This window comes from Chelonia mydas, chromosome 27, assembly GCF_015237465.2.
Source record: "Chelonia mydas isolate rCheMyd1 chromosome 27, rCheMyd1.pri.v2, whole genome shotgun sequence".
Lineage (NCBI taxonomy): Eukaryota > Metazoa > Chordata > Testudines > Cheloniidae > Chelonia > Chelonia mydas.
The window spans coordinates 13,077,027-13,102,634 of NC_057860.1; the positions used below are offsets into that span (position 1 = coordinate 13,077,027).

The following is a 25,608-nucleotide window of genomic DNA, read 5'->3' on the forward strand; positions in this document are numbered from 1 at the left end:
CCTTCCGGGGCCTCCTTTGCCAGGTTTTCTCCCTGCCGCAGGACTAGCCACCGGACCGAAGGCTGAGATCCCCCCGGCAATCCCAGGGGCCGGGCCAGAGCCAGGGCAGCCACAAGCAACCGGGAAGGGCGACGCCTCGGCCTTCCTGCTCTGAGCTGCAAGTCCGATGGGAGCCCGCCAAGGCTCTGGCTGGCTGGGGACTCACGGGGGCGCTGGGACAGGTGCTGGAAGCCTCTGAACAAACCCGGAAACGTCTGGGGGACGGAACCAGGCCTTCGGTTGCTATGGTTACTTCAAGGTGGGGGGCGCGGCCACACCCCCAGCGCCCTGGGCCTGGGGCACCGGCCCCAGCTGGGGCTCTCCGGCTCTCTGCAGGGGCACATTGGGCTCCGTCTAGGGGTGTCGGGCCCAGGCGAGGCAGGAGCTCGTCCAGGTGACCTAATGGTCCCGCCTGGCCTCAGACTCTCCCTACATTCTCTAGCCTTGAAGATGTGAGGCTCCTAACTCCCCTGGACTACACTGGAAGTTAGGAGCTGAAATACCTGGGAGGGTCTGGGCCTACGGAACTTGTGGGGGTGGGAACTCTGCCGACCCCGGCTCCCGCTCCCTGGGATGGGATCTCCCCACAGCCAAGCGGCTGCAGGTGTCACCCCAAATCTCCACCTCCCGCCCCACAGCCAGGCTTTTCCCTGTTCTCTCACCCCCAAAGGGGCCTGGTCTCCCCAAGTCTGAGCCCCCCCCCCCAAGCATGGGTGGGATTCTCCTCTCACACCGCCCCCCATGCGCCCAGGGCTGTACCCCGCGCAGACACACCCCGATGCCCTGTAGGTGCGCCCCGCCCCTGGCCCGGGTTTATTCTGAGCCGCCTCCTCCCTGATCAAGGTGTTTCCCTTGGCAGGAACAACGTGCGGAGGCGAGGGGGAGGGGGAGGGGGCCGGGGGGCGGGGCGAAGCGGGCGAGGGGGCGGAGCCTGGAGCTCGTTACCTTCCCAGGGAGGAGGCAGGCGCCGGGCTGGTGCGGTTCTGGCATCCCCGCATCCCGGGGCGCCGGGGCAGCGCCGCCCGCCCGCCGCAGAGCCCCCCGCCGCGGGGCAGCGCCCGGGCCCGGAGCCTGCGCCAGGGAGCGAGCCCGGGGCTGCCCGGCCCTCCCGCCGCCGGGGCCCATGGCCCCCTGAGCCCCCCGGCCCGGAGCGCAGCGCGGAGCCGGGCGCCCCCCGTGCGCCCCGCGGCGCGCCCCGGCCGGCCGGGCATGAAGCCGCTGGAGACATTCCTGAAGAAGCAGGGCTCGCACCTGGCGGGCCGGGCCGGGGCCGGGCCCGGGGCCGGGCCGGGGGGGCTGCAGCGCCGCCCCAGCGTCTCCCGCCTGCTGCTGCCCGGCTTCCTCCGGGAGCCCGCCGACGAGCCCGAGCGGGGCATGGAGCCGGCCCGGCCCGGCGGCGACGGGCGCTGGCTGGAGCTGCGGCCCCCGGACGCCGCGCTCCGGTCCCCCTCGTCCTTCTCCTCCGAGGAGCTGTCCCCCGGCGGCGGGGAGCCGCCGCTCAGCCCCGAGCCCGCCGCCACCTGCTGCTGGCCCCCGGGCCCGCCCGACAGCCCCGAGCGCCTGCTGGGGGCGCTGCTGGACCGGCTCGGCGGGGGCCCGACCGCGCACGGCCAGGGCTGCGGCGCAGGTAAGGGGAGGGGGGGCTGCAGGTGCCCGTGGTGCCAGGGGAGGGGGCCTGGTGCCAGGGGTCAGCCCATGGTGGTAGGGGGAGGGGGCCTGGTGCCAGGGGAGGGGGGGTCAGCCCATGGTGGTAGGGGGAGGGGGTCTGGTGCCAGGGGAGGCGGGTCAGCAGGTGCCCTTAGCGCGAGGGGGGCTGCAGGGGGTCAGCAGGTGCCCATGGTGGCAGAGAGGGTCTGACTCCTTGCAGGAGGTGCATGTTGAAAGTGGGGGTTGGTTGCTGTCACAGTGGGGGAGGGAGTCTGAGGGGGAGGGTCAGGCCACTGGGGGAAGCTCAGGGGGCCCGCTGGGCTCTCGGTAGATCTGGCAGGGCCTGGGGTAACCACATGCGGGCTGCGGGATCCGGCACTACGGTAGCCGGCTGGGGGCCTGGAGGGACCTCTCCCGAGGAGCTGGCCACTGGGGTGGTCTGCAGTGCCATTGCAGATCGGAGCTGCCGGGAGGCACCGTGTCGGGGAGAGCCTGGGGCAGAGGCTGGGGACCCCTCCAGAGAGAGGGATGCTTGTTGGGGGGGACAAGGGGGCTCCATGGGAAAGGCCCCCCTTGGCCAGCTGGGCAGTGTCTGGCTTTTCCAGCCCTTGGCGAGCACGGCCCCAGGGCCTCCCTAAGATCCCAGGAGACGCTCGGTTGCGGGGGGCTCGCAAATGACTGGCGGTGCCGCCGGGGCCCAGATGGTGTCGGCTGCCCCTCGAGCCGCCCGTTAATCTTTAACGCTGCTCCGGGGCCAACGTTCGTCTGGGTGGCCGGGGAAGGCAGCTCGCCGGAGCGGGAGCCTCGGCCATCCTTGGCATGGGCTGCCCCTCTCGCCTCGGGCTCCCCACCTGAAAGCCCAGTGGCAGATGGCCCCGGCCCCTCGGGCCTCGCCCTGCCACTGTGCCTAGTCGAGGCTGGGCTGTCTGGGCGGGTGTTTAGGGCCGGGGAGCGGGAACGTCCCCTGTAAAGGGTGTCTGTGTGTGTGTGGGGGGGGGGAACAAACCACCATCTGGCCTGGACGCTCCTGTCCTGAGTCAGGGGGTGCAGTGGGCACGCGGGGAAAGGGCTGTCGCTCCTTTGCTTGGGACCTTAGCAGCAGCGTGGGTGGGTCTGATCAGGACCATCTCTGCATTGGGTGGGGGGTGCAGCATGCCCTCCTGCCTCCCGTCCATCTCTGAGCTCTGGCTCGGGGGGATCCCGGGCGGGATGAGAAGCTGGCGTCTGTTCTAGGACTCTGGGACCTTAGCATCCAGCGAGGCTCTTCTGGGAGGTGACAGAGCCCTCTGATTGGATGCTTGTCTTTGCTCCGGCTGCCTCCCACACCCTACTGTCCAGTGCATGGGCAATGCCAGCAGTGCTGGTGGCCATGCGGCTGTTAAACAGCTGCTGTGTTCCACCCCAGAGGTGGCTGCATTTCAGTGTCACATGAAGTGATCCCTTTACCCATGTCACAAAGGGCCTGTGGGGCTAACTTGTGATTGAAGCACTATGAGAGCCTCACAGGAGCGATGTCTTCTATTGTATATAGATGGGGAAACTGAGGCACAAAGAGAGGTGGAGCCTTGCACAGCACATCAACAGCAGAACAAGGAGTAGCGCTGGCTCCTGGTCCCCTGTAGTAACCACGGGACACGTGCCTCCGTGTACGTCTCCTCCCAATGCAGTGTGGGGTGTAATTATCCGGATTTTCACAATAAAGCAGGGGATGAAATGTCAGGACAGGTCCAGCCTGGGGAAGAGAAGGATTTCGGTGCTCCCGCCCCGCAGCCCTCATTGCAGGACCACCCTGGCAGCAGAGTCCTGGCTCCATTGTGTGAAGGATTTGCTTAATCTCCAGCTCACTGGTGCAGAGTTACCTCGTGTGCAGAATGGCAGTGCTTTGATCCCGAGCTTGGCATTGGCCCTGAGCCAGAACAATGTGCCTGCCGACCGATTCCCATCCCAGGGTCTCCAGGCACTAATGATGGACACTCGCCACCCCGCTGTCGGCAGCCCCACTGGCAGAGGGCAAGTGACTCCTCCGTCGCCCCCCTGCTCTAACCACTAGACCCCACTCTCTTCCCAGAGCTGGGAATAGAACCCAGGAGTCCTGGTTCCTAGCCCCATTCGCTCTAACCACTAGGCCCCATCCCCTCCCTTAGCCAGGGATAGAACCCAGGCATCCTGACTCCTGGGCGTGTCTTTAAAGCACACCCTGTGCCTTCCCTGCATTAGGTGCTGTGTCCCCACCTCAGAGTGTGGCTGGGCCCGTGGGGGGGTACCAGTGGGTCATGCTGGCTGTGTTTCGGGGGGGGGGCTGGCAGAGGTGCCCCCTTCTCCTGTGGGGCTCAGGGGAGGAGCAGTGGTGCTGAGAGCCCCCAGACCAGCTCCCCTCGCTGCAGTAAGGGGCTGCTCTGAACTCCCTGGGTGCTCAGAACTGCTGCCTGGTGGGAGCCCCGGGGCAGGGAGCAGCCCCCCCCACCTGCCCACTCCCCGGGCGCCTGCACGGTGCCGCATACCCTGCAGCTGTTCTGGAGCATGGGCTTGCCCCGCACACGGGTTCCTGCCTTGGGAATTTCCCTGGGCCTCTAGCTCTGCCCGCCTGGCTTTGGCGGGGTCTCGATGCATGGCGAGGGCCACTGCCCAGGCGGAGCTGAGCGTCCCCTAGGAGGTGCTGTGCTCCCAGAGGCTCCCAGCCCGGCAGCCAGCTAGCAGGCTGGTAACCCCATGGGCAGCCTCGATCTCGTTAGAACAACCCCTGCTAGGGCGGGGGGAGCCGGCTGAGCCTCTCTCCGCTTTGAGGAATGTTTTTGGGTGGGTGGGGCTGGGGGGTCTGAGTGTCTGGAGGAGGGAAGGAAGGACCCTGCCTCTGGGAGTCCTCCAGGGTACGGTCCCCATGGCAAGGGAAAGCCAAAGGGGCCATCCCGGGTCTGCCTTGGTCCTAGGGCAGATACCAGGCCATATGGAAGCCTCCAGCTGTCCTGTCCCACTCGGAGTCTCTTCCGGCTCCATCGCATCTTCCGCGACAGGGAAGCAGCTGACACCCCCCTGCATGTTCAGTGGATACGCGCCGGGGAGCCCACGGGCGGACGAAGCCGCTCGGATATAACAGACAAACCGACCATGCGGCTAGCAGGAAATCCCCTTTTCTTATACACGGAGACACCCCCTAGCCTGCAGGACTCACCGCTCCAAGGTGTAGCAGCATGGTCAAGGGCTCGGTACGATTCAGGAAAGCGTTAAATACGTACCCTGGCATTTTCCAAGGGCCTTAAGGGACCCTGATCCCAAATGCCCCTAGATCCCAATCTCAGCCCCTGGGGACAATAGAAGGAACATCTGGTCTGTCCTTCAGCAATCCTAGCTAAGGGCTGAGGGATATACACCCTCATGCATCAGGGCACAAGTCAGCCCGAACCCTTCCAGGGTCAGGAAGGAACGTCCCCTAGAGGCAGGCTAGGGCATGAACTGCATGGTTGTATAGTCCATCCAGGCACCTTCCTCTGTCGCGCCTTGTCCTGGCTGCTGTCTGAGACGGGCTGCTGGGCTAATGGCTGCTCTGAGCCCGTGCAGCAGGAGAGACATCCAAGGAGGGACAATGTGACTCAGGGGGCAGGGCTGGCTTCCTGGCTTCTATTCCTGGCTCTGCTGCTGACCTGCTGGGCAAGTCATTTCCTCTCTGCGTGCCTCAGTTTCCTTTCCCGCCCTGGGTCTGCTTAGGCTGAGATCTCTATGGGGCAGGGACTGTCTGTCTGTGAGCACCCGGCACCATGGGGCCCAGTCTGGGCTGCGCGCTCTAGATAATACGCCTCCTGACCATCACTGTTCTGAGGCTGCGTGGCAGGGGTCACATACCAGGCCGGAGGGAGCCCTGGTCTCCTGCACTAGGCTAACCCTGGTGGTCCCCCTGGGCCAGGGGAGGTAGGAGTTTGCTGTGGCTGATCCGAGGCCGATCAGCCGCCCAGAGATTGCACTGCAGCCCTTCCCGACTGACATCGGGCCGCAGGGTCCCCTGCCGCCCTGGCTGGGCAGTGGCGGGTGCCCTCTCCCAGCGTGCGCCCAGGGCAGGCGGCTGGCTGAGCATGGGGAGGGCGACATCAGGCGAGCAGGCCCCGGTTGGGGCAGGGTACGAGATGGTCCCTCCCTCGGGCCTGTGGGCACCGCGAAGGAGCGGGCGGGAAGCGGGCTGGTTGGCTTGCGCCATGAGGAAGGATGCTCATTGATTGCTTTAGACCCCACCTGGCTTCCCTGACCGCCCCAGTAGGCGTGTCGGCGTTCACCTGTGGGCTGGCCCTGCCACCCTGCCAGGACACGCTCGGCCCCCGCTGCCAGGCAGTGCTTGCCCAGCCTGGGTACCTGGCATGAGGCAGGGGAAGGGGCAGACTTCCCAAGGCAGAGCGATTGCAGCGCAGAGCCAAGGGGACTGGGCGGGAGGGAGCCGGATGCCCTGGTGTCAGAAGCCACCTGGGGTCGGATCTTCCAAGCGGTGGAGAAGGGGAGAGGCCAGGTCACCCTGCCGGCGCCGGGCCAAACCGGGGTCCCCAGCAGTTCAAATCCCCTCCCCCCACTCAGGGAAACGCCCCCCAGCCCCTGGGCAATTCCACTTCTCTCCCTGCACTGGGGAGTGGGCACCAGGGAGCGGGCACCGGGGAGCTGGGCTGGGTGGGGCTGGCGAGGTCCCAGGACTCTCTATACTCTGCCGCAAAAGCCCTTTGTGAAACACTCCCCCTGGCTCTGGGGGAGCCAGGTGCCCGCGGCCCAGAACCCGCCCCACACTGGGCGCTAACCGACCCCTTGTTGGAGCGACCGTAGGCCTGGAGCTGCTCCTTGGGCAGGGTTTGGCATGCAGGCAGGGCGTGGTGTGGGTGGAAGCCACCTGCCCTGCTCAGGTTGTGCCTCCTCTGTAAATGAACAGCCGGCAGGGCGGGGGGCCCCGTTCCCCAGTGTCCGTGTGCCCCCTGTTCAAAGACAGCTGGCAGCCGGGGGAGGGGGACTGGGAGCCAGGACTCCTGGGTTCCATTCCCAGGTCTGGGGCCGGGCGGTGGGTGATTAGAGCAGCGGTCAGGATCCCTGGGTGCTGCCGCTGGCCAAGGGGGAGGCAATGTGGACTAGTGGTTACACCAAGCCACTGGGACTTGAGACACCTGGGCTCTGTCTGGGCTCTGCTCCTTCCTGGGTAGCACAAGAGGACCCCTCAGAGTCTCAGCGCCCCCCCTCAGCCCCCGCCCGTCTCCTGGGTGTGGAGCCCTGGGACGATTAAACGCTCTGGCCCAGCCCTGTTGTTGTGAATTCGCTGTGCTGGGGCAGCGCCAGGAGCCTGAGTCTTGCGTCAGGGCTCGGCGGGCCGGGCGCTGCACAGACTGGGATCGAAGGGACGGGCCCCCCCGAGGGCCCACGATGGAAGTGACCCAGCGAACGGGGTTCGTGCTGATACCCCGCCCCCGCCCCCTCCTCTCAACCCGCCCGCCCCCAGACTTAGCCCCTGAGTCAGTGCAGGTGGGGCCCAGCCCCGGCTCTGTCCCTTCGCTCTATGCCGCGGGGTCTCTGCTGCTCATGGCCTCGCCGGCCTGGCGTCTCGCTGGGGCCTAGCGAGGCGGCCTCTTGTCTCATGTCCATTAATTGGAGCCGGATTCGCTAAGGGGCTGGGAGCCAGCTTGGCCGGGGCTGAGCAGCTGGCGGGGTTGCTCTGTTCCTGGGGTTTGCATTCGTTGTCTGCCCCGGCCGTGGCTGCCGGGCGCCTGGTACCTTGCGCCCCTGCAGAGAGAAATGTGGAATTCCTTCAGCGCCGATTAGCCAGCCAGCGGCAGTGCCCACGGCAGCGTGTGCCGGACCGGGATCCCAACGGCTGCGTCAGGTGCTGGCTGCTTGAGCTCGTCCCAGACCTGACAAGAGGCAGCGTGGCCCAGTGGTCAGAGGCCCTGAGGCTCACTGGCGAGGGCTTGATGGCTTGTGGCAGCCTGGCCTGGTGGCAGGGACACTGGGCGGGGAGGCAGGACTCACGGTTCTATTCCCAGCTCTGCCGTGTCACCGTGGGCAAGTCATGGCCCTGCACTGTGCCTCAGTTTCTCCTCCCACCCCTTGTCTTGTTTGCTTAGATTGTCACCTGCGCGGGGCAGGGCCTGTCTGTCTCTGTGCAGCACCCGGCACAACAGGGTGCTGGTCTCGGTTGGGCCTCTAAGCAACACCCGGTGCTACAAAAACTAATATTAGGGGGGGTGTCAGCCTGGCTTTCCTGCCTACACCCACCCCACCCTGCAGCCTCCGGCAGACAGAGTATTTTCCTTCCCTGCCTGTCCCGTGTGCTGTTAAACAAATCAGGGCTCCGCCCTAGAGGTGGCTGCTTCTCCAGTCGTGGGGGAGACAATCTGTGCCAGCTGCTGGGGGTCTTTTGTTCTTTTGCCTCCTGCCCTAAGCTGTGCTGTGTGCTGTTCCAGTCGGCTGCGGGGCCGCACACTAGGGATGGCAGGGTCTCGGGGCTGGGCGGGGTGTGTGGGCTCCGAGCGCATTTACGAGTTGGGGTGCTCTGCTCTGACTGCAGGCTCCTCGCGTGGGGAACCGTCTCGCTCCCACAATGGCGTTAAGAAGGCAGTGAATGAATTTCCTTCCTTGCCACCCACCTCCTTGCTGTGAAGTAGCTGCCCTGCTGCGGGCGGGCGCTCGGCCTCCCGCTGGCTTTTGATGTCGGGGCGATGCCGGGAGCTCGAGCGGCGCTCAGCGCCACAGGCCCTGAAGCGAAACCGAAGGGATTTGCTTTGAGAAAAACCTTTGGCTAATCTTGACTGACGCCAAAGGCTCGTTCCCCCGTTTTCTGGCCTGGCGTGTGGTGTCGCTGGACAGGCTGGGCTTCCGCGGGCAAAGTGCCCGCTGGGGAGGCTTGTCTGAGTAAGGAATGGCAGGACTCGACCCCTTCAGCGGGTGCCATGTTCCACCCCAGAGGTGGGTGCATGTCAGTGATGTCAGGGGGTGACTTTCAGCCCCTTTTCCCTTCCCCAGCTCCCTGGTCTCTTTTCCCTTAACCCCATTCCCACCTTCCTGCTGCATGTCAGGGGGTGATGTCGTGTTTTGGGGGGGAAGTATATGAAGTGGGTGGGTGGGGTGTGGGGAGTGTATGAAGTGGGTGGGGAGGTATATGGGGTGGGGTGGGTGTAGGAAGTGGATGGGTGTGTGCTGTGGGGGTATATGAAGTGTGGGGGTATATGAAGTGAGTGGGGGAATATGGGGTGCGGTATGAAGGGGTGGGTGGGGGGTATATGGAGTGTGAGGTATATGGGGGGTAGAGGAAGTGGGTGGGTGAGGTATTTGGGGGCGTAGGAAGTGGGTGGGGGGATAGGTGGGGTATATGGAGTGTGAGGTATATGGGGGGTGTAGGAAGTGGAAGGGGGGGGTGACTCGTTTACAGACAAACGGGTCTGCAGGTTTGCTGTGGGTGCTGGACATTTTGGCATCGCCCAGCATTGCTGCCCCCGGGGTCGTGCCAGGGGCTCGCCTGGCGAGGGGGATGGACTGGATCAAGGAGCAGTGGGGGGCCGTGGCTCGTGGGTGCAGAGAACCCCCTCTGCAGAGCCCTCGCTGGCCCCTGGTGTGGAGGAGGAGGTCAGAGCGGGGGCAGGGGGCAAGGCAGGGGCTGGGGGCAGAGTCCATGTGCAGGGGGTGAGTCACAGCATTCCTGGCACGGGGACAGCCTGGAATCGATACCAGTGCACCCCGGGAGGTCAGGGACCGAACGGGCTGCCCCACCGCCCCTCCGGGCCGGCCCCTTGGGGAAAGCGGGTGAGCTGGGCACTGCTGCCCAATCGCTAGCGCCAGGAGGTGGGTGACAGGATGCCTGGTTCTATGCATGGCGCTGGGACTGAGCGAGTCCTCCCCACGGCCCCTGCCTCAGTTTCCCCAGCTGGGCTAACAATGCCAGCCCACCCTTCTTAAGAACAACGTGAGATTATCCTGTAGCAACGGGGGCTGAGCTCCCCGAGTTGTGAGCCCGGCCCCGGGGCCTCCGCGTCGACCCTGTCAACTCACCCGAGCCCTGGCGCAGGCCAAGCGATTGTAAATAGCTTCGATGCAGGCGTGTGTGTGCAGGAGGGATGGGGCCAATTCCCCACGCAGCCCCCAACCCCGTGTCCGTCTCTCTCCTAGACGTGCTACTGGACGACGTCATCCTCACTCACTCGCTCTTCCTGCCGACCGAGCGCCTGCTGCGGGAGCTGCACCAGCGATATCCTTCGGGGGAAGGCCCCGAGGTTGGGGGCAGTGGGGATGGGCAGGGGGGTCCGATGGGCTTCACGCCTGGCTGGGTCTCATCTCGCCTCTTCCCTTCCCACAGCTGATGGGGGCCGGACTCGGGGGGCGCGCCTTTGCCCGGCCATTTGCTTGCAGCGGGAGGCGCTCGCTCGCCGTGGGGATGTCGGGCGCAGCCACGCCCTGGCTGTGATTTTCCATAGCACCGGCGGAAGCTCGAACTGGAAATCCCGTGGGGTGAATACTTGTTTTCCTCCACGGCGGGTAGAAGCTGGTTTGTTATTGTAGGGTCTCCCGTGAGGAGCTGTGCTCTGCACGCTGGTTTGCTCCTGAGAGCAGGGTGGGGGCTGGGCCGGTTTGTTATGGCAGGGTTGAGCCCCGGCCTGCTGACGTGTATTCGTAACTGGGCTGGCCTCCGCCCCAGCCCGTGCCAGGCTGCCCGTGTGCCGGCGTGGTCCCTGTGGACAGCGACGCCAGGGAGGGCCGGGGTCGGGATGCCCGTGGCTCCCCTCGCGGCCTGACCTGGAAGCAGGGTCAACCAGGAGAGAGGGGGTGGAAGGAGCCAACGTGTCGCTTCGGCCGGGTGCCCTGGTTCGTTCCCCAGGGGAACGTGTCCCATCTCCGGGCCAGGCGTGCTCGAGTGAAACTCGCGTCAGCTCACTCAGACGCTTGTCCCGCCGCCTCCCCCCGCGGGGTTACCCCTGTTTGCCCCCCCGTGGAACCACGGCGTGCAGAGCAGGGCCCGGGGCGCTCAGCACCCGCCTCCAGAGCTGAGCTCATCTGTCCCCGGGGGAGTAGCTGGGAAATGAACCCAGGTGTCCGGCGCCGCAGCCCGGCCCCCTTCTCTCGCTGCGCTAGCCAGGGCGCTCGTTGCCCCAGGGGCTGGTTGCCCCTCTTCCCCCAGGGGAGACTTTCAGCCCCTTTCCCCTCCCCCAGCTCCCTGGTCTCTTTTCCCTTAACCCTGTGCCCACCTTCCTGCTGGCGTCGGGGGGCCCTTCGCCTGGCTGGGCGGCGAGCGACGCGCGCCCGAGGAAGCGGGCCGTGATGACCGTGTTACTGCACTTCCTGGAGACCTACAAGGGCATCCTGCAGGAGGAGGAGAGCGCTGGGAAAGTCATCAAGGTCCGTGGCGGTCGGGGAGGGGGGGCAGATTTACCCTCCTTCCCAGCCCTCGAGGGGTGGGGGGTCCCGGCCCGGAGCAGGACAACCCTGGGTCTGTCACTGTGGGGGGAGTCGTTGGATCCTCTCTGCCCACGTCTGTTTAACCCTCTGCGCTAGGCCAGGCTGCTCAATTTCACTCTCTGGGCTGCCCCACCGGCCCCCACCCGGCTGCCCTGATTCTTCCTAGTGGATTTAATTCCCCCCCAAACTGTGTGTGGGGCTCCGATACCCCAGGGACCTCCTGCCCCAGGGAGAGTCTCTCTGGTGACGTGTCGCTCAGTAGCCGGAACATGGGCCCTGCAATCCGCTTGGCTGCGCCCCCCCAGAAAACCAGTGCTGACCATGGCCGGGGCGGGGGGTTGTTCCCCAGTGTCTCAGGGCAATGCCAGGCCAGATCTGAGCTGGGGGAGCCCTGCTGGCCGGGCAGCCTAAGACCCCCCTCTCTGTGCCCCCCCGCAGGATCTCTACCTGCTGATCATGAAAGACGTCTCCCTCTACCCGGAGCTGGAAGACGAGATCCTGAGACTGCACCAGCTGGTGGAGAGAGCGGAGCTCAAGTGAGTGACACGGGGTCCCCGCCGGGTTAACTGGAGCGACGCTGCCCCGAGCCGCGGCCCTGCGACTGCACCCTCGCTGTGAGCAGCGTGACGGTAACGCCAAGAGGCCCCGATCCGGGCTCAGGGCCCCCTTAAGCCAGGTGGTGCCGTGCTGGTACCCAGACCTGGGTGCAAAGGACTACTGGGGGACACTAGATGGCACCCAAAGATATTTCTGTTGGGGGGGGCCAGGGCCTTGTGAAAACCAAGTGTGGCTTAATGCCCACTCTGCAGCCTCCCGTCTCCCGCAGGGCATTATTCCCCTACATCCTGCCCCTTTCCCTGACCTGCCCCCGCTTGGTTGCAGGGTGCCCGAGGAGATCCCGCCACCCAGCAAGCAGGTCAAGCCGCTTTTCCGGCACTTCCGGCGCATCGACTCCTGCCTCCAGACCAGGGTGGCCTTCCGGGGCTCGGATGAGAGTGAGTGTGGTGGTGGCGGGGGTCCGAGTGGCCGGCCTGGCACAGCGAGCAGAATCTGATTCCCTGCTGGGAGGCAGGACGTCTGGGTTCCCTCCCGCGGGGGAGGATGTAACTGCTTGGCCCCAGTCACCAGCGCTGGGTTCCTGCCCCTCAATGGAGGGTGGTTGGCACCGGGGCGGGGGGGGGAAGTGCCTGCTGCCTGCATTCGTTATCGTGATTGCGTCAGTTTCTGCGTGGGCTGGGGGCAGCCCCAAGGCTCCGGGCGAGCTGCCAGAGTGGCTGTTGGGGGTGTAAAATGTGGGCCCTGCCCCCACTGGGTAGTGCAGGGAGACCTCAGGCAAGTCCCTTCCCCGCTCTGTGCCTCAGTTTCCCCATCTGCAAAGTGGCTGGGCAAGCAGGAAATGCTTTGGGAGCCTGGGAGGGAGGGTGCAAAGTGACGCTGAGAACGAACTGTGAGCTGCCCCCATGTCTGATCTCCTCCCGCCCCAAGCCAACAGCAGCCCCCAAGCGACCCTGCCAGCAGAGCCCCCGCCGGGGGGCCCTTCCGCACACATCCCCTGCCCCCCATGCCCATCAATGGGGTGGTATGGCCGCGGGCTCACGAGAGCGGGACCTTGCTGCCCGCTCCCATCGGGGGGCGCCGGCGATGGGGCAACGGAGATGTGGCTGAGATTCCACCCCCACAGCAGCCCCCCCCGCCCCAGTCATCCACAGCCCCCCTCTTACCCCTCCCTCGTCTGTCTCCTTGCAGTCTTCTGCCGCGTGTACATGCCCGACCACTCCTACGTCACCATCCGCAGCCGCCTCTCGGCCTCGGTGCAGGACATCCTGGCCGCGGTGACGGAGAAGCTGCAGTACTCGGAGGAGCAGGGCGCCCGCGAGGAAGCCCTTGCCCTGGTGGTGGTGGCGTCGTCTGGAGGTGACTGGCCTAGGGGGTCGCAGTGTGGGGTCTCAGTGCAAGGCATGTTCCAGCTTCCCTTGGGGCTCGGAGGGTCATGACTGGGCAGGGTCCGGCCTGGCATCGCTTCCCCCGGCTGCCTGCAGTGCATCAAACCAAGGATGTGCCAGCCCCCTCCAGGTCCGCCCGATGCACTGAGCCAGAACCGCCGAGGTCTCCATGGTCTGAGCAGAACGTGGCCCCTGCCCCAGTGAGCTTGCAGCGATGTTCTCCCCGGGTGCCAGTAGGGGGCACTCTGGGTGGTTATCTGGGCACAGGGGCCACGCCAGACCTCTGCAGTCTCCAGCTGATGGGCTGGTGCCAACCCTAGATAGACATGGGTGAAAGGGGCTGCAGGAAGGAGAGACCCGCTACCCCGCAGGGGTCTGGGCAGAAAGGGTATTTTACAGCTGGCCCTGGCTGCTGCCAGCTCATGGGTGGGGGAATTGCCCCCCGCCTGGGGCATTCCAGGCTCTGGTGGCTCCGAGAGGCCCCTTGATACAGATCCAGAGAAATGTGGACCCTGCATGAGCCCACCGCCACCCCCTTCTCATTCCGGGCCGGGGGGCAGAGCCTGATGGCCATTCATTTGCTGGCTGAGGTGCAGTGAGTTTGGCAGGTCCCAGAGGCTGGGTCACAAACCTTTGAGCACTAGCCAGCCCCCCTTATGAGCAGAGAGACTGGCATTGATTGGCCCCTGGGTCCTACGCCCCACGCCCCCAGGGCAGAGGGAGGGGGCAGTGTGACTGGGAGATGGGGGTGGGGGTGGGCTGACACACTGACCCCAGCCCCCATCTCTCCTGCCCCCAGAGAAGGCCGTGCTGCAGCCCAGCGAGGAGTGTGTCTTCACCACGCTGGGCATTAACAGCCACCTCTTCGCCTGCACGAAGGACGCCATCGAGTCGCTGGTGAGAGCCCCGCCCCGCCCAGGGCGTGCGCCAGGGGCCGCCCACGGCAGAACCCGGCTTCCTGCCTCTTAATCCAGAGGCAGCCAAATGGTGCCAGCTGTGTCACAAACCAGAGGGGGAGCTGGGGACGCTGGTGCCCAGAATCCTGCTTGTTTTACTTCCCTTGCCCTCCCCTTGGCGGGGCTCTGGCAGATTCCACCCCCCCAGCTCCCCATGTCCCAGCCATCCCCGCCCCTGCCGACCCTGGGGACGGATCGCTGATCTCCCGTGGTTCTCACTCATCCTGAAGGGGAATCCCAGGGCTTTTGGAAACAAATCTTAACCCTGAGATCACTGCGCGAGCAGTGAAATGCAGCCACCTCTGGGGTGGGACGGCAGCTGCTTGGCAGTGCACAACAACAGGGTGAGAATTTAGAAATCCTGTATCCAGCTGAAGCTGCAGGAGACAAAGCAGAGTCCCCGGGGTTGGGACATGGCCAGAGCCCTGGGGTCGATGTCCCGACGCTTGCAAAAAGCATCATGAAATCTTAAAGGGCCCCCAGGATCTAACCACTAGGCAAGACCTCCTTTCCCACCCCATGCCACCATTCAGCTCTGGACCTCGCTGCAGTCCCTGCATAGCCCTGGCACCTTGGCGGTACGTAGGGGGGGCAGCCATGCAGGTGCCCTTTGTACCAGGGACATGTGGCCACAGTGCCACGGGGTTACTGGGGCAGTGCTGCGCGAGCGGGCGATTTAACTGGGGTCTGGTCGCTTTAGCTGTGTGGTTCTCTCCCCTTCTGAGCATGTGGGTGCGGGGAGAAACTCCCCGCCCTGAATGCAGTGGCTTTTCTCACGGCCCACCGAGGGGGAGGGGGGACTGCTACAGAGACCAATAGCCCAGGCACCTTGCCCCCTCTCCGCACAGTTCGCCTGAGGCTACAGCCTCATGGCAAGTCTCGCCCCTTCCCCCCGGCAGGTCCCGCTCCCCGAGGAGATCCAGGTCTCGCCGGGCGACACTGAGATCCACCGCGCGGAGGCTGAGGAAATAGCCAATCACCTGACGGCCTTTCACTGGGAGCTCTTCCGCTGCATCCACGAGGTGAGGTCGGAGGGGCTGGCCCGCAGGTCCCAAGCCTGCGTGCAGGGCTGCAGGGCACATGGTGGAGAGACATGGGGGGCAGGGGGAGGAGACAGGGAGCAGAGCATGCTGGGGAAGCCAAAAACAATTGACAAAAACAATCCCCCACCCCACCCCCCTGCCCATTTTGCGTTGAAAAATTTCGTCCACGGTTTTGTAGGCTCCGAACCCGGCCGCTGCAAACGGGAGCAATGGGCCGGCCGGGTCAACAAAATCTGAGATTCCTGCACAAAAATGGAAACCGGCACAACACTCTCCACGGAATCGAACGCCTTTTCTGGGGGGTGCCCAGCTCTGAGATGGGGCCTTTGCTCCCCGCTGCTGGTTTGAGTCCAGCCAAGGACAGCAGGCAGCAAATGCTGTTCCCAGCAAACGGCTGTGTGGCCCGTAGGTGACACGAGTCTGGCGGTAGTTGACGGGGGGGAGGCGTGTAGGGCACTGGGGCTTTTCTATACGGGAGGGGGCAGGGGTCGGGGTAGGGAAAGGGCTCAGGGTTAGGGGGCTGGTTACGGGACGGGGTTAGGCTGACCGGCGGGAGCTCAGGGTTCAGGCCGTGGCGCACTGGCGTGGAGCGACACCGACCGCGCCCCTCTCCCGTGGTTTGCAGCTGGAGTTTGTGGACTACGTCTTCCACGGGGAGCGGGGCCGGCGGGAGACGGCCAACCTGGAGCTGCTGCTGCAACGCTGCAGTGAGGTGCAGCACTGGGTGGCCACCGAGATCCTGCTGTGCGAGGCCCTGGGGAAGCGCGCGCACCTGCTCAAGAAGTTCATCAAGATCGCAGCCATGTGAGCGCCGCGTCTTGCCCGCTGCCGGGACCGAGGGGCCCTGCATGGGGCTGGGGCGGGTGCTATGGACGGGGGGGGCCCCCTCCTTGCAGTCCCAGCCTCCCAGTCCCTGGTCTCTCGGCCTCAGCTCCGTGCTGCCGGGCGTCTCTCCTGCGTGGGCAGCTGGGACAGCGTGTAAGGCAGGTCAGGCGTGGATGTCGGTGCTGGTGCGGCAGGAGGCTGCCGGGCCCCTGACTGGCACCGCCAGGGCCGGGACTGGAGTGCTGGGGGGGGTGGGATCCCGCAGGGGCTTGGGGACCCTGGTCATGGGGCTGCCCTCCACTTGCCCCCAGGGTCCTGATGAGCCCATGCCTAGAGCTTGCCCAGCTGGAGGGCTGCAGGTTGCACGCCCCTTACCCCTCCCGCTGGGCTGGGGGGCAGGATCTCTCTCCCTTTTAACCCGTTAGCGGCTGGCCCCTGAGTCTCCTGCTCCGTGTCCCCAGATGCAAGCAGAACCAGGACATGCTGTCGTTCTATGCCGTGGTGATGGGGCTGGACAACGCGGCCGTCAGCCGGTTACGGCTCACCTGGGAGGTAAGGGGGTAGCAGGAGTGTGGGTCTCTGCTTGTCGGCCCAGGGTTTGGGACCCCCCGTCGGTCAGGGCAGGGCTCCCCATCTGAGCCAGCCGGGTCGCTTTGCCCCGACTGCCAGTGACCTCACGTCATGGACCGCACCCAGCCTGCGCCGTGCTTGGGAGGGAGACCTCTAAGGAGAACCCAGGGTGCTGCTGGCTCAGTAGGGGGCGCTCTCCCCTGGCAGTCAGTGCTGACCCCAGGGGGGCGCTACGGGGCGCTGTGCTTCAGGGACTGGGGTGGGGGCTCAGTAGAGGGCGCGCTCCCCTGGCAGTCCATGCTGACCCGAGCGAGGTGCTAGGGGGCCCGGGCTGCTGTCTCTCTGAGGTTGGGACTGTTTTGGAGGCATTAAAGACCCTGCGGACTGCCCTTTGCATCCGAGTTGGCTTTTAACCCCGATGCCCGGGCTGAATTCCAGCCCTGTCCTGCACCCGGCCTTGCCCCTGTGGTTTCAGCCGAGTATGCAGTGCCTTTCCCTCCCTGCCCAGAGAGGCTATGCAGCCTTGCGCCACGGCTGTGCAAGCAGCTGCCGTGGTCCACCCCAGAGGTGGCTGCATCTCCATGCTGGGGGAAATGGCTCCTTCCGCAGCTGCAAAGTGTGTGGGGATCCCGGTTGCTGTTTATCTTCCTCTTCCTCCCTCCAAGTAAACAAACCCAGGAAATAAACCCCAGGCCCTCCCTCTGCTAACAAGGGCCTGGCCCATTGCACAAGAGAGCCTTGCCCAGACGGGGATTAGCTGCGCATTCCTGAGCCCCAGCAGCCTCCCCGCCCCCTCCCTGGGGCCCGGTGACCCCGCTCCACCTCGCTGCCCAGGGATGGCGCCCTGCGATGGAGGCGAGTCCCCCATGATGCCCGTGTGCCGGCCTGAGCCGGTGGTACCTTTCCCACAGTGCGCACGTAGCTGGCACACGCAGTGACCTCCTGGCACGGGGGTGCTGGGCGGCGGGGTCTGAACCTGGCCCCGGGGCCGGGCACTCACGGTTCTGTTTGTTTTTCAGAAGCTTCCAGGCAAGTTTAAGAACCTGTTCCGGAAGTTTGAGACTTTGACGGTGAGACCCTCGCCCCTGGGGGGGCCGGGCTGAGTGGGGCGCTCACCGCTCTTGTCCCAAGGTGCTGGGGGGGCAGGACTGGGCACCCATGGGTACCTGGGTAACCTGGCACCTGCACAGGGGCGGGGTGGGGGCTGGGAAGGGAGGGGGTGGAAACAGTCCCCTGCGGCTCCGCTCCCGGGGGCCGCCAGCGGGAATCTCCCCTCGGAGTTAACTAGCAGCCCAAGGACGCGGCCGAGAGGAGGGAAAACACAAACGGGGCCGGGGACCGGCCGGTCAACGGCCCTGCCCCTGTGCTGGGCAAGGCGAGCGGCAGCCCCCCAGCGCCTCCTGCTGGGAGTCCCGTGAGCCGGGTGGGAGGCACGCACCACATGCCCCCGGCTGCCGCGGAGAGGTGGTGTGGATAACGTGGTGCCGCGGCAGGAACCGTCCTCCCAGCCCGGCCTTCGCGCCCCCTGCCCCCAACACCGGCCTGCATCTGCCCCCTCGCTCAGCATCTGAGTATCGGGGACATAGGCGGGTTCCCCCACCTGTGCTGAGCGCACAGCGCTTGGCTCCTACCCGGAGGCACCGGGGGATTGGAACCGGCGTGTTCCTGAGGCAGCCGCGCTGGGTGCGCTAGGCCGTGCTACCTCGTCTGTGCCAAGCCGGCCGGCGGGAGACCCCCTAGCGGGGGGCTGGGCCTTGCCAACGCTGTGATCTTAGCCACCGGCCCGGCTGCCCAGAGCAGAGCCTGGGGTGGCAACGGGGCTGACGCCGACGCGACCCCATGTACCGCAGCGTGGCCAGGCACGTGCGAGGCTCAGCCGGGTGGGTCTGGGTCCCCCGAGGGGTTTGCCTCGTTCTTCTCTTCCTGGCCCTCGACCTGCAGAGCCCAGCCCCTTGTTCAGCCTCTCTGGGGTCCCGCTGGGGTGTCCAGGCTGGGGTTCCCCGGAGCACCCCCCCTTGACCTGTCCTCCCTCCCCGCCCCCTGCAGGACCCCTGCCGGAATCACAAAACCTACCGGGAAGTCCTCTCCAAGATGAACCCGCCCCTCATCCCCTTCGTGCCCCTCATCCTGAAAGGTGAGCCATGGGCCGGCAGGGAGCGCCAGGTACAGTCCCTCCCTGGGGAGGCCTGGGGGCTCCTGGGAGACACTCCCCACTGCCCCCTCCCCAGAGGGCTCATGGCCATATAGGGACCCAATCCTGGCAGCCGAGGGCCCATGTGTCTGCACCTCGATGTGCAGGGAAAGCATTGCCTCGTGGTTGCAGCTGGGGGGCTGCTGGACAGGGCTTCTGGCTCTGCTGCTATCTCATGGGTGACCTTGGGCCACTCCCCGCCCTCTTCGGTGCCTCAGTTTCCCCAGCTGTGCTGCAGGGAGCGGGGCCCAGGGCTCAGTAGGGGGCATGTTGCCTTCACCGTCAGTGCTGACCCCACTGCCCCAGGGCGGTGTCGGGAGGCACTGGGCTGCCTGACCTGCTGTCGCTCCCAGGAGGTGGTAAAACCTGGTGACCCCCCAGCCCTTCCTGGCCAACAAGGGCCTCCTGCCCCTGGCCACGTTTCGACTGGGCAGAGTGAGCCCTGCCTGCTCCCCTCCCTCCCCCGCTGCTGCCCGCCCGGGATTTTCCCTTGTCCACTGACAGCTGCCGCGCTCCACCCCAGAAGCGGCTCATTCCTGGGACTCTTGGGGGCCGTGTCCTGCCCTCAGGCAGAGTCTCTGGAGCCAGCAGCCCTGGGAATCCCGCTGCCTGCAGAGCTATGGACTGGGGCGCGGGGATCTCCCAGCCAGGTGCCCACGGAGCGGGAGGAGGGGCTGGGACCCGGGCCAGCACGGGGGAGGAGAGAGTCCGTCTTGCCTGTGCTCACCTTGTCCCTCCTCCTTTGCCCCCCAGACCTGACGTTTGTGCACGAGGGCAGCAAGACGCTCCTGGACGGGCTAGTGAACGTGGAGAAACTGGTGAGTCGCCCCCCTCCCCCGACCCCTTGGAGGAAGAGACCCCTGGATCCAATTCTCCCCAGTGGGTTTCATTCTCCCGGACACCTGGGTTCTTTCCTTGGCAAGGCCCTTCCCCTCTGTGACGTGTGTTACGCACAGAGTGCGTCCCTGCCTCAAGGAGCTCACACAGGGTAGGAGGGGAAACTGAGGCAGAGAGCAGGGACGGGACCTGGCCCGGGTCACCCAGCAGGCCAATAGCAGAGATGGCGACGGCTCCCGCCCCGTGTGCCTGTTGCAAGCCCCTGGCCTGGCTCTGAGAACAGCTGGTGTCTGGGGTGGGGTGGGGGGCGTTGCAGCACCAGACCCGCAGGGCAGCGAGCTCTGCCTTTGTCTGGATGGGACCCCAGGTGGCAGAGCCCCAGCCCCCTGCAGTGCCCCCCCACCCCCCGCGGGATTAGCTGGCGTTGTCCTGGGAACGTCCTTCATGCAATATTCAGCCTGGCGCAGGCGCGGGGGGGCCGGAGTGTCGCAGCCAGCGGAGGTGGAGTGCGGGGGTGGGGGGGCTGCTGCATGGAGCCAGTGTTGCCATGGCTACGCACTCAGTCCCGCAGCCCCTCCAGGGACGTGCCAGGCGCTCGGCTCATGGGGTCCTTGGGCCGCAGCTCGGCACAGAGAACGGGCCATGGCCAGGCTGGGGGGCGCCCGCTGCCCTTGGGGAGATTCTGGCCCGATCTGCCCGTCTGTCCAGCTCGACTCCCCTGTGCTGTATGTCCCAGATCCTGAGCTGGTGTAAACGGAGCCGCTGCCGATTGGCCACCGAGCAGAATTCCCCCCACCTGGCCCGTAGCTTGGGGGCGGCTGGGCTGAGAGATCCCCTCCCCCCACGGCACCCCTCTTCAGGTCTCATGGGGCTCTGGGCTGGCTGCCGAGCAAAGCGCCGGGTCGCTCCCCGGCAAACGCAGCCCGTCGGTGCCCTTCAGCTGGGGCGGTGCTGAGCCGGCAGGGGGCGGCACCCTGGGTCTGTGCCCCCCTCCCCAAGCTGTGCTGGGCGGGTGCCGGGCATCTCTGCCCCCCCCCCCCAACCTGTGCTCGGCAGGCACTGGGTATCCCTACCCCCCCCGAGCTGTGCTGGGCCCTCACTTCCGCCCTGGGCGTACCTGGGGCATGAGGTGCGGGGCTGTGGGGACGTGAATTGTCCGGCTAGCGCCCCACGCGGGATGGCAGCTCCTCTGTGCCCCCGGCGCCACAGCTGGCTCTCAACGGGCTGGGAGCCAAACCCTGGCTGCCCCGGGCGTGGAGGAGGCTTCGCTAGACCCGTGGAGTGCGGAGCTGCCTCCGCAGCAAACCCGGGCGGCCTTGCCCCGGGCACGTGGGCATGACCATACCCCCCACGGCATCCTGTCCCCTCGGAGCCTCGTCCCTGCCTACGGATTGGCAGCTCCATGCAGCAGTTCCCTGCACCCCAGGGTTCCCGGCTCAGCCTGTGCCCCGGGGCGGGCGTCTCACCTGCCTGGGTCCCCCCTGGATCTGTGCTGGGTGCTGTGCTGGGCTGGGGTTCAGAGCTCCCTCTCAGCCACCCCCGGCGGGATCCGGGCACCCTGTCTAGGTGCTTGGTGTAGGAAACCGGGGCCCAGGTCTCGCTAAATCAACCCCCGGGGTGGAATTTCCCCTGCGCGACCTGCAGGTCACAGCCCCTGTAGGGCAGCAGCAAGGAACGATGGGTGCCGGGGCGGCAGAGCCAGCCTTGCTCCTGGCACTGGTGGGGCTCCCGGGTGCTGCGAGAGACCAATAGCTGGGTCCAAATCCCCTCCCCCGCCTGCACCTGAGCCTGTGTGTGTGTGTGTGTGTGTGTGTGTGTGTGTGTGTGTGTCCTGGCTGGGGTGTCTACCGCCCTCTGCTGGCCTGTGTGTGGAGGGCTTCGACCAGCTGTTTGTTATTTAACACACCTGCAGGGGTAGCGCCAACTGGATCGGGCTCCTTGGGCGGGCGCAGAGTCGGTGCCTGTCCCCTGTGGGATGAGGTGGGTTCTCCCAGCTGTCGTGCGGGACGGCTCACTGCCCTGACTGCCGGTCTCGTTTCTGTACCCGGCTTGGGGGGCTGGGTCCACGGTCCTGAGGCCCTTGCTGGGGCCTGGGCTGCCCCAGGGCCAGGCCCAGCGCCCAGGCTGTTAACCACGCGGCTGCCTTCCTTTGCAGCACTCAATCGCCGAAAAAGTGAGGACAATCCGGAAGTATCGCAGCCGTCCCCTGTGTGAGTATGAGCGTCTCCCGCAGGCTGCCCCTCGCTCTGCGCTCCAGGGACAGAAAAGGCAGCGTCATTACCCCACGGAGCTCCCTGCTTCCCCAGACTGCAGATCCCGACTGGGGGGCGCGGGGACTGGCAGCCAGGGTGACTTAGGGGCTGGGGCCTTTGCCCCTGGTTTACTGCTCTGAAACCTGCCCAGCCTGGGAGCAAATGAAAGCTGCCACCTTCCAACCGGCAGAGATCTGTTGCCCGGGCCATAAACCTGTGCGAAAGCCGACTCAGGCTGGCCTGTCTGGTTCTCAGGGAAGCTTCCCAGCTGGCCCGGTCAGGCCACCTGTGCCAGGGCCCGCCTGGCAGCCGCCATGCTTAGCCCCAGGGCAGCAAGCAGCCCGCCGTCCTCCCTCATGCGGGCAGGAGCCAGGCGAGGTGAGCTCCACTAGGGGAGGGAGAGCAGCGCCTCCTGCTGCTGGCTCCCGGGTCGTGCGCCCTGACGTCTCCTCCCCCGCAGGCCTGGATTTGGAGGCGTCGCCCAGCCAGCTGCAGACCAAGGCCTACGTGCGCCAGTTCCAGGTGATCGACAATCAGAACCTGCTCTTCGAGCTCTCCTACAAACTGGAGGCGAGCAGCCAGTGACAGCCCCGGGGGGCGCTGGACCCGTCACACTACAGCACTTTGGCCAGCTGCGGCCCCGGCTCGCTGGACGCCCCTGTGCGCAGAGAGACACGGGCACTTTGTGGTTTACAGAGCCACGGCACTTTGTGGTTTACAGAGCCGGCTGGACTTTAAACACATGGCCCTTCCCCATCAGGGGGTAGGAGGGGACAACCCCTGCTGCGCAGACGGGGTGGGCCGGGACTGGCTTTCGGTCTAGCTTTAAACTCTGGGCCAGGCGCCCAGGGCACGGTCTGGGAGACCAGGGCATGGGCAGGAGACACTGTCCCCTCTGCCGGGTGCCAGTGGGGTGGGTCGGAGCCAGGTGGGGTGAGGGGCAGCATGTGGTGTGGGGTCAGCATTCCCCTTGGCAAACAAAGGGGACCTGTGCCCCCTCCACAGGGTCCCAGCTCCCTCTCTCCCCGTTCCTGTCCTCTCTTCTTGGGTTCATCCCTCCTGCTTCTCCCACGTGTGTTTTCCCTCCTTTCCTCCTTGCCCCAGCCAGAGCAGCTGTGACTGCATCACCCCCTGCCAGCTCTCAGACCCCCTCTGCTGGGGTGCTCTGAGTACATGTCAGAATGCAAAGCTCCCCCCCCGAGGGGAAACAGCATTGGGGTGCTGGGGAGAAGCCCTGGCTCCAGTGCCTCTGTCCCCCAGAGTCGGTCCAGCTGCAGGCACCTCACTTCCCTCTAGTTTCAAAATTATGGGTTGTCCCCACCTGCCCGGGGTGCCTTGGTCCCTAGGAGTTTGGCTGCAGTAACTGACACAGGTGGGGTTTAAACCTGTGACCTACAGAGTGGAAAGCAGGAGCCACCGGAGCTAGAGCCCTAAATCCCTTCAACAGCTTTCTGAACCTCATACATGGGCCGGCAGGGGGAGGGCAGGCAGAGCCCCCTGTGGGGGTTATGTGGCCCTTATAGTGCTCTGGGGCTGGGTTTATTTTCCCATTAGACTCCACCTGCCCCCCAGCTTCTCCCCCATCTCTGCCCCTCGCTTACCTATGCCAAGGGCAAGGTCCCCAGTCTGCCTGGGCCGGTGCGAAGGGCAGTTGCGTAACCCCATTGCCTTTAAACCCTGCCTGTCTGCTCCACGGAGCCGCTCGTGTCCTGAAGCATGGCCCTAACGCCCTGGCCCCCAGCCACCCCCCACTGCTACAGCAGGGACTCTTCATCTGGGATGAAGCCAACTCCAACCCCCCTCCCCCTACACACACATCGTGCCCCTTGGCGGGATGGGAGCCACTCCCTACAGCCAGCTGCAGCTGGCCCCAAGGAGCCCCCATGGCAGTATGCAGAGAGGATAGCAGCCTACGGGAGTGGGCGTCAAGAGTGGGGTGAGGTGGTTGCGAGGGGCAGCAGGAGGGCGCGGGAGCCCCAGAACAATGTTCCCTGCAATTCTAGTTTTGTACCTATCCTTTTGGTCACGCAGTAAACATCCCGAGGAGGTTCTCTTTATGTATATTCAGGGTCTTTCTGTTTCTGTCACGGCTGAGGGTCTCGCCTGCGGCCTGGGCGGCTCCCTGGCCTAACACGAGAATGTATATGTTTTGTACCAAAATGCTCTCTTAATTGTAAATTTATTTTTTAAAAGAAAACGGCAGCTCCTTGTGTGCTACGGTGCTTTGTACAGAGACTTTTCTACGGGCGGCTTCGGGGTTGCGGCCCTTTGCCCACACGAGCTGGAATGGAAAGATGCACCGTGCAGCTTGGCTGAGGCTGTTTGGGTTCTGAGTTTATGATTGTTTTACCATGCTCCAGAAGCACTGGGGTGGGAGGAAGACTTCGGACCAGAACTGGCAATAAAAGCGGCACTGTCTACGGAGAGGCGTGTGCAGCACCTGAATGATTGCAGCAGCGGGTCCGAGCCCCAGCCGGGCACCAGAACCGCACGGCGTTGGCCCTAGGCAAACGCAACCTGCTGAGTCCCTAGACTCCAGGCCAGGCCAACCTGCCCCTTCTCATTCAGTTCCACTCCTCACACCCCATGGGGGAGACAAACGGGGCTCTGCGTGGCGTAGCCTTTCGGGAGAGTCTTTCGGAGAGGACTTTGTAACCCCCACACCTCCTGGGCGTGGCATTCTGTCCCATCTCGTGGCACCAGCCCACTTAGAGAGAGACAACGAGTCTGCTCTACAGCCTGAGCTACGGCTAGTTGGCTTTTAGCTCATGCGGTAGAGCCTCTTGCACTGAGCTCCAGAGATCCACAGTTCGATCCTGCCCGCCGCCGGCCGGGGGCCTGTTAGCATTACACCTTTAAAGTCTAAGGTCCCTAACCCCCATCCTCCTGAGTGCGTCTCTTGAGAGGGGAGGTTAACCTAGGGGCTGGCCATGCCTAGGATGGCCGTCTCTGTAGTGCACAGGGTCTCTATCCTAAGCCCATCAACCCGGCCAGCTGGCGTGTGTATGAACCCCATTGTGGATTTCCTAGGACAGCTACCTCAACAGAGGGACGCTCCTGAGAACACCGGGACAGGCGCCAACCTTAAGTCCATGTGCCCTTTCTCCCGGCTGCGCCCAGAGGTGCTCCCTAGCACTCTGTGTGTGACTCCCCGCATGTTCCCTGGGCTCCAGCACGCCCAGGAGCTGGGCCCCTCAGCTGTTAAAGCGGGGTGAAGCAATTTGGGGGATCCAATTAGTAGGAAGGATCGGACCCCTGGCACTGAGTTCCTGAGTGTGGGTTATCGGGGTGTGTGTGTGCGCTGCGCAGAGAGGGACATGGCCGTCACCCCAGGAGAGAAGCTGGCGGAGGACCCCATGTGGTGCTCCCAGCTGACACCCCGCCCCACCCCGTAGGGTTGCTGGGGGTCTTGTGACATTGCTGGGGGAGCATGAGGTTGGCTTGGCATCATGGCATTTTGGTGCAGCATGATGACGTCATATGTGTGATGTCACTGAAACAAGAAGTAGCGGCCTACTGAGGTGTGACATCTTTTTGGCATAGTGTGATGATGTCACGTCATGCTGTGAAATGCCAGTACCCCAGGCTGAGAGCAGGTGGCAGCCTCAGCTCCCCAGGCCTGCGGGCAGGTGGGTCCCAGGGTGCTCCAGGGCCTGGCAAAGGGCCTCAGCAACCCACCCCCACTCACTGGTCCTAGGGCCCTATGTGACCTTCCCTGCATGGTGGCCCAGGCCACACAGCTCAGCGACCTTCCCAATAGGGGCACATAGCGGCACTTCCGTTGGACCTTCCTAAAATGGCCACACAGATGGTTTCGCTTGACCTTCCCAACAGGGCAGCGGGCTGCTGTGTGACCGGGTGACCTCGCCAACATGGCCGCATGCTGGCAGTACATATGACCTTCCC

The 25,608-nt window shown here is 65.2% G+C and overlaps 1 protein-coding gene across 1 annotated transcript; it reads left to right on the forward strand.

Annotated features, from left to right (window-relative positions):
• Positions 1 to 1,233: 1,233 nt before the first annotated feature.
• Positions 1,234 to 24,332, forward strand: RAPGEFL1 (Rap guanine nucleotide exchange factor like 1). Its single transcript, XM_037887045.2, has 15 exons — positions 1,234 to 1,666; positions 9,802 to 9,880; positions 10,875 to 11,025; positions 11,524 to 11,621; positions 11,968 to 12,080; positions 12,832 to 12,999; positions 13,828 to 13,925; positions 14,884 to 15,006; positions 15,653 to 15,831; positions 16,314 to 16,404; positions 17,442 to 17,492; positions 18,469 to 18,556; positions 19,367 to 19,431; positions 21,606 to 21,660; positions 22,163 to 24,332. Exons 1-15 carry the CDS (start codon positions 1,249 to 1,251, stop codon positions 22,285 to 22,287), a joined length of 1,902 nt encoding a protein of 633 aa, XP_037742973.1. The 5' UTR covers positions 1,234 to 1,248; the 3' UTR covers positions 22,288 to 24,332.
• The last annotated feature ends 1,276 nt before the right edge of the window (positions 24,333 to 25,608 follow it).